The following is an 8,114-nucleotide window of genomic DNA, read 5'->3' on the forward strand; positions in this document are numbered from 1 at the left end:
ACTATGGACCTTATCAATAGTAAATATTCGAAGAAAAAAAAAATTGGTAGTATAATTCAAGTACCATTAAGGAAGCGACTGAAGCAAAAGCAATGGTCTTGAAACGACCCCAGTATGTGTCGGATACAAAAGCTCCAATCAAAGTAGCAAAATTGGTGGGGCCATTGAAGATGCTGAGTATAGTATTAGCTCTAATGCTGCTCATGTTGAACTCTTTAGTGAGATAGACCAAGAGGTTGGATAAGGTGCCAATGGCTCCTAGCTTCTCAAAGGTTTCATTTCCTAAAATTTTATGCAAAAGGGTCACTCAGAATCAAGTCAAAACACTAACACCAAAACTATATATGATTTAACAGAAAAAAAAAACTTATAACCACATGAGGGAGATCAAAAAAACTGAGAGAAGGGTTATTCTCAAATCTCACCTATGACAAATGGCATGGCTTTCCATCCTCTGTAGATTACTTTCTCTTCAGCTATTGAACACTGATCCTCATTCACCTTCACCTTCACCATGGATTCTCTTTCACTGTTCTCCATGGTTCAGTCTCTCTAAAACTCTTTCTGGGTTGTTAACAGTGAAGTCAGTGCTAGAGTTTCAGGCCAAAATCTCCATGATTAAGCAATAAAATAATGAAAAGGTAAAATGATGGAGCTAGTCATGAGATATAGGAATCTTACCTGCCCACAACTAGTTATATTTTACCAGTTTGATTATGACAAATGTGTTTTCTCACTTTTCCTGAGATTTGTTATACTTATATATGTAGTTGTTGGACCACCAAGTCTGTCCTCTTTGACTATCAGTCCATTTGTTTCTGCGATTTCCCATTGCAGAAAGACTTTCTGTTGGCAAAGAGAAACAGTAAGAATCTACTAAACTTGACTAATTTCCTTATCAAACAAAATAAAACACTTCCTAAAAACAAAGATATCTTAACAAAATATGTACTAATTTCCTGATAATATTATGAAATATCTTTTACATTACCTAATGAAGAATCTAACTGAAGATTTGGGAGTATGAGGTTTTAGCTCTTTTGGTATAAGTTTAATTAGTACCGGACGTGTTCGATTTGTTAAAGGATTCCATGCATGGTTGACATATATGAATCAACACGACATGAGGCTCATGCAAAGTCACTCATCATTTTCATTGAATTTGGATATCAAAGCTTCTTTTAGTTCTGCGTTTCTTATATATGAAATCAGACAGACATTTATTGAGAGAAAGTAAACGACAGCAATGTTATTTATTTCCAGCCAGATTCAGTATTGCATGGACGACATGCGTCTATCTTTCATTCTGCTTATAAATGGAGATCTTTTCTTCCGGTGGTCTGCAGTGGTTTGCGTTTTGGGTTTGGACACTGGATGTGTTTGATTCGAGTACTATTCTTCATGAATGGTTTGATGATGGACTTTAATTTGTGAATGTTTGTATCCATGATGACTAGTTGTTTAGGGACGTTTGTGGTATGTTCTATCTGTCAGTCCGCTTAGTACTAGTGTGTATGTTTGGTATTTGTACTATTTTGGTTTTTGATCAGTAGCTTTGATGTTTTTTTCACAATAACGCACATTTAATAATTGAAAACTAAGCATCATGACGATTCGATAAATATCTCACAAACATGCATGATGGTGAGATTTCGAGTCAAACACAATACAAATAGTACTTGGTGGACTAGAAACATGCACGCGTTGAGTGTGATCGAGACATACATGAGTATCCAGCTCAAAATGATTTGTTGTAATGAAGTATTTTGTGCAATTCTAATCATATGGGAAGTGAAATATTCAAGCTCTTGTAATTTACGTTTCATGCGTTACTTTTTAGTAATCTAATTTTTCTTTTATTAGAGTTTCAACTAAAAGAAGAAATTAATAAAGGGTGGATTGCAAAATAAGAAGTATGAATTTCGCTATGCTAATCTCCTTTCGATATAATCATTTTATATCCTTTATTGTCATTGCATGTATGCAATATGATATTTTTTTTATTGTATATACAGTAGCAAGTATATAAAATCTTTCGGCATTGTGTAGAAGTGTAGAACCGTTGTATCTAAGACATATTCATATTATATATGACATTTCTACATTTATCACAATTGGCTAAGCTATCAAACAAGATGGTTCTCAGATTGCATATTTTCCAACCCAACTTCAGATGCCACACTGCCTCCACTTCCTTTGTACTTGAACCACCTAGCGACTAGCACAAAATACACCAAATTTATGAACTCCAATCCAGCAACTAAGTAGTAAAAGTAATCCAATTTCCCCTTGTTAAGATCCTCAGGCAACCAGTCCCCAATTGACCCATTACGACTAGTGGTATGGTGAACTATCGACACCAAAAAACTGTTCAAGTAATTCGACCCTGCAAATCCCACAAACAAAAAAGCTGCACCAATACTTCTCATGTTTTCTGGGAATTGCTTGTAGTAGAACTCCACTTGAGATATAATAGTAAATGCCTCTGCAAGTCCTATTATGGTTAACTGTGGTATGAGCCAAAAGGCAGACATGGAAGATATTGCACCTGTTCTAGTGTCCATTCCTATGGGACTAGACAAGGCCAAGTTTTCCTCTTCACTTCAACTAAGGCAGACACCAGCATTGTTACTATGCAAGCACCATCCCAACTGCCATCTTTTGAAGCAGGGTGATACCGTCTTCTATTCCTGTAACTTTTCGCAGTTTCGGTACAATGACTCTATCGTAGAAGGGTATCCAGAGTGTGAGGCTCGCCATTGAGAAGACTATGTACGTCGCGGCAGGGATATCGAAACTGGTGCCGCTGAGGCGCCTATTGGATTGAATTGCTTGGAAGACTACAGAGGTTTGCATTTGGACCATGGCAATGTAGAATATGAAGGACGAAAGCCATACGGGGATCACTCTAACAAGGCATTTCACTTGTTCTACTTCTTGCATTGTGCAGAGTTTCCAAGGGTTTGTTACCGATCCGTCCAAGTTGATTGTGTCTTCTTCGGTGATGATGGCAGCTTTGTCCAGGACTCTGAGAACAGATGAGACAGAGTAAACGATATGAAAATTGAAGAAAGTGGACATGTTAATCAACATTTACAAGCCATGTACATCGCACCAGTTAGTTGAAAACTGGAAAAAGTTTTGAGTTTAATTTGTTTGTTGAAAGAAAATTGTTTGTTTAAAATATTGCTAGAGTGATAATTCAGCTATTAAACATGTTACGATGAACAACTTAAGAGCGTCTCATGTAAATATAAAATATAACATCAATATTTTAAACGACATAAGAAATCAAATATATAATAATTAGTAACGTAAACTACTATAATTAGAGTATGTATATTTCTTATTATTGAATTAATGTATGATGCTAAATATATAGTTTGGCAATTTTACCATTGTTTGATCATACGACTATTCAACGAGTTGCATGAATTTGGTATGCTAGCTAGATTGATTGTTTGGTAGTGTAAGAGGCAAATATGCACAATTGATCGAATAGACCATTTGAACTAATTACCTGGAACATTTTTGTCGAATGTGCAAGGCATGATTGATAGTTCTAAGCCTAATTAACTTGCCAAATTTCAATAACAGCCAGAACTGTCACCCTCACCTATTAGTTTTAGTTCTGGCTCACCTATTATATAGTTCACGTACTTATTATATTAATAGGTCAGCCTCACCTATTATATAGTTCACTTAAAACATCTTTAACAATGCTAGTTATTTTTGAGTTAAATTTTAGTTAAATTAGCTAATATGTCATTTTAGCTAACCACTTTAAAAATATGTCTGCATCAATGCTCTCTATTTTAGCTAGCATTACATTAATATTATGCTTCAAATAAAGATTAAATAGTTTAAATGTATTTATATATTACGTAAAATATCTTAAAAGAAATGTATTAAATTATAGCTAGCCTCATCTGAGTTATCTCGCTTTCTCTATATTTGGCTAGCGAGATAGCTAAAATAATAGCTGAACTTTGGCTAGTCTGTCGGAGCTCCTAAACTATGTAAAAAAGTTAAACACACTCTCTAAAATAGTTAAAAACTATAATAGAGAGTGCTAAAGATGTTCTTACTTGAGTTGATCAGTGTAGGGAATCTTGGAGTTGATTGAGCTGGTTGGTATATGATTGTAAAGCGACAACCACGGTTGCTCCGGTGACTTCAACCGCCTCTTCTTGGCTGCGGCGACTAAAACCCTCACTGCACTTGTCAATGGACTACCATCTGGTTTCACTTTCACATAGATTTTGGAACCCAAAAAGAACATTGCGCATGACAAGAACATGAGAAATGTGGGAATTGCCAGACCCCATGCCCAGCTCACATCAGTTTGCACATAGACGATGATTGTCAAAGAAACCATCATGGCAAATGTGAAGGTGAAGTAGTACCAATTGAAGAAGCTACTGAGACCTCTCTTCCCTGACTCACTATTGGGATTAAACTGGTCTGCACCAAAGGATAAGTTGCAGGGTCTAATCCCACCACCTCCAACAACTAGTAATCCTAGGCCACTCAACAGAAATGCCATTTGCCATGGTGTTGGGCCACTGCATGGCCCTGTTGGCACACAGTGTGGAGGATGTAGCTGTGCAACTGCAGCTGTTAAAGTTAGCACCAGCATTCCCTATTAATCCACCAGAGAAGAAACAAAGTACGAATCAGACAGTCTACTAGTTTTCATACTACTGTGAAGTGTGAAGTGTGAAGTGTGAACAATAAGCATGCACACGAACGAAGCACAAAGGTTTAGTTTGGGAGTACAAAGAAATAATCAGTATATATGTAGATCAAATACCACAAAAGAAGAAACAGAAGCAAATCCCAAGGTCTTGTAACGGCCGAAATATGTATCGCATAGGAAGGCTCCTAGCAAGGTAGCAACGTTGATGGTGCCATTGAAGATATTGACAAGATTTGTAGCTGTGATGCTTTTCATGTTGAAGACTGTGGTGAGATAGACCAACAGGTTGGATGAGGTTCCCAGTGTTCCTAGCTTCTCAAAGGTCTCATTCCCTGCAATATATAAATAACTGGTTTCAACTACATACTTGATGAATTCAGACCTTAACAAATTAATCTCGAAACAAGTTCCCATTTCCTTACCTATAACAAAGGGCATGGCTTTGATCCCACTGTACTTAACTTCAGGCTCATCTGAGTTTGTAACTGCAGCCTTCTCATCCTTCTCATCCATGTTTCTGCTGGTGAGCTCTTTCTCTGTGTTGGTTTGCATATCATACATGTATAACACAGATCTAGCTAGTTTTGAGGGAGCTAGCTATAGAGCTCGAATGGTATGATCTCTGGAGGTGCTAGCTTCCCACTTATATATATGTAAGCTTGATCTTCTTCCTCGCTCGTGATATAAATATACAAGAGAGAATGGGATGGGGTATGTCTCATAACTACATGATGCTGATACGTTTCTCACTTTGTTGATTAATCTTTGTCTGGTAGCTACAAGCTAACGAGGATAGCAATAGCAATTATCATATCAAAGTTGCAAATCTTGACTGCAGTCTCTGCAGCCTCAAAATCTGGGAGTGACGTTATGAATGTGAACTCTATTGTACAGCATGTTAAATCTTTTCCGGCAGTACTGGGTGATGTTAAATCTTTTCACACGTACACAATATGATCACTGATGCATGTCAATTCTTAATTACCTGGACAAATAGGAAGAAGAATACTGAGCTAAAACGACGAGCACAAGCGAGTAAAAGATCTATATAGACATATCATTTTCACCGATCAGGTAGTGATCGATGAACAAAATCAAAATTAGCTTTGCTTTCTATATATTTATAGAAATTGCTCAAGGATGTTTTTTCCGTTGAGATTTAAACCATGTGGATGGATAATTTTGACGTCGAGTGCTATATATACAAATATATATCTTTCGACTTCCAAGTCCTTGTGTACGTCAGCTGGGTTGTGAGCAATGTTTTAAAAACTCTCTAACCGACGGCCTAGCCTCCTCAATTAGTCTGAGCCGAAGGGATCAATTAGGAAATTATAATCTTAATCATAGAACTATAATGAAATATACGAAACTCCACACATCCGTTCAATGACTTCAATCTATAGTATTTGGGGTATTTCTGTTTGTTTGAGCCGTACTAGATAGATGAAATTTTCATATATAGTGTCTAGCTGCAGCTGAGTCGGGTATAATAATTGCTTAAAATATTTATTTATGTTAATCAAATACTTAACATATAACCCACCTCATATAATCGAATTGGTAAGAGCTAGCCTGTGATGAAACGTATTGACGCTAGCCGGCCTACCGCCTAGCGGTTTTTATGACATTGTTGTAAGAGATGGACCATGCAGAAGAACAATACAACACTTACTTGCTTCAAGTGGAAAATCAGAGACGAATTCATTTCGAGAAAGAAATACTAGATAGATATAGGAAATACCAATTTCCTTGAGCACCGACTATATATGGTAATATCTTCTCAAAAAATTATATATGGAAATAGAATCACAATGCAAATGGCTTTCTTTAGTTATGGGCAAATTAAACTTTTCCCCTAAAAAGGTAATTATGGGCAAATTAAGGTTACTAAGGATATTTTTACCCATTAAGTACTCCGGAGGTTATTGAACTCCGGATTGGATTATTCAATCAAGAATGATCGAGTTCCTGATTTTATTAATAAAATCCACTTGTATTCAAACAGTGATAGTAAAACCAAGTTTGAAATCAATCATCATATCCATACATACCATTTTAAATAAGTAAACGCGTTATCAATTCAACTCCCTAGTCCAAGCACCGCTTTGAAAACTCAAGCCGACAAAGTTTGAACCAACCAGTGATCAACAATTACGATAACCATAGAAACAAACTAAGTTTGCGTCCCTTGTCGAAAATGTGTGTGTGTTGATTAAAAGGAATGGACACTTAACTTGAAACTGCTGGTGTCCACTGTTCTAGCTAGCTACATGTGTAGTCGTCCTATATTAATGACTTGATAACATAGTTGAACAGTATTGGCAACATCCATCATTGCAGATTTCATACTGCAAAACATAGCTTAATTTTCAAGTTCATACTATCCACATGCATTGCTTAATCGATTTAGATCACAATCACTATTAGTGTAGCTTCATTTTTTTCTTGAGGCTAATAATCCTGTACGTGATGTTGTTTGATTCACATCTTTCTTCATAATTTCAACATGTTTCAATTATTGTAGAATCCTGTCATGGGTGATTGGGTAAAAGAAACAAGAAAATACAGGACCTTAACCACATACTAGATCAAACGTTGATAAAAGAAAAGAAAATGCAACTGTCTATCGATTCTACATAAGGATCATAGGACATGCAACAAGAAAAATCTAATTACGTTCAGTACTTTCAACCCTTCAAGCTTTGCTTTCTTCGTTTGAACTATCACGAGCAATCGGATTCGGGTTCTCTAGCTGCACTTCTCCTTTCCCATTGTCACTACCAGGCTTCTTACTAACCAACACATAATGTCTTGCAAACAAATTGAAGTACACAAAATTCACAGCCCCCAAAGCAGCAATGATGTAGTAGTAGCAGTCGAGCTTGTTCTTGTTAAGGTCGTGACCTCCAACCCATGGAGATTTTCCCTCAGTCGCCTTGTGTACCATGTTGGCTACGAACGAGCCTAAGTAGTTCGAAACCGACAAGCTAAGGAAGAAGATTGCTCCAGCAACAGTCCTCATGCTCTCCGGCATTTGCATGGTGAAGAACTCCATTATGGCAACAGCAGAAAATGCCTCGGTCAGTCCCGTCAAGAAGTACTGTGGCAACAGCAATGCGAAACTTGTGGGCGAAACAAACAAGCCATGCTTCAATGCAGATTTCCTTCTGTGTTCTTCTACGATCCCAGACACCACCATTGTCACAACCGAAAGGACGATGCCTGTATTGATTCTCTGTGTCATTGTGAATCGAAGATCGGTTTGCGACGATCTGCTGAATTTTTGGCTAGAGGGAGGTAAATCCTCTCGTAAGTCAAGATCCATATAGCAAGTGCGAGCATGGAGGTTATGTTCATCCAACCTGGTGGGAAAGAAACTTCGGACCTATTGATCTGTCCATCTGCAAAGCTT

At 37.2% G+C, this 8,114-nt stretch overlaps 2 protein-coding genes and 1 pseudogene across 3 annotated transcripts in view; all 3 read right to left on the reverse strand.

Annotated features, from left to right (window-relative positions):
- The window catches only part of LOC101311582 (probable peptide/nitrate transporter At5g62680-like), a 2,487-nt gene extending 1,852 nt beyond the window's left edge, over nucleotides 1–635 (reverse strand). Inside the window, exons 1-2 of the mRNA XM_004301259.1 lie at nucleotides 426–635; nucleotides 38–282 (exon numbers count right to left, since the gene is read on the reverse strand). Coding sequence (XP_004301307.1) covers nucleotides 38–282; nucleotides 426–540 — 360 coding nt within the window. The 5' untranslated portion in view covers nucleotides 541–635. The remainder of the gene's footprint in view (nucleotides 1–37; nucleotides 283–425) is intronic.
- A 1,336-nt stretch (nucleotides 636–1,971) lies between these two features.
- LOC101306428 lies at nucleotides 1,972–5,360 on the reverse strand (annotated as a pseudogene). Its single transcript, XR_184661.1, has 4 exons — nucleotides 5,122–5,360; nucleotides 4,814–5,031; nucleotides 4,089–4,642; nucleotides 1,972–3,028 (listed from the first exon to the last, which is right to left on the reverse strand). The product of XR_184661.1 is annotated as a probable peptide/nitrate transporter At5g62680-like (transcript).
- A 2,037-nt stretch (nucleotides 5,361–7,397) lies between these two features.
- The window catches only part of LOC101311871 (probable peptide/nitrate transporter At5g62680-like), a 37,734-nt gene continuing 37,017 nt past the window's right edge, over nucleotides 7,398–8,114 (reverse strand). The window contains exon 5 of the mRNA XM_004301260.1: nucleotides 7,398–7,926. Within this exon, the coding sequence (XP_004301308.1) occupies nucleotides 7,398–7,926 (529 nt within the window). The remainder of the gene's footprint in view (nucleotides 7,927–8,114) is intronic.

Source organism: Fragaria vesca, linkage group LG5 (assembly GCF_000184155.1).
Source record: "Fragaria vesca subsp. vesca linkage group LG5, FraVesHawaii_1.0, whole genome shotgun sequence".
In the NCBI taxonomy this organism is placed as follows: domain Eukaryota; kingdom Viridiplantae; phylum Streptophyta; class Magnoliopsida; order Rosales; family Rosaceae; genus Fragaria; species Fragaria vesca.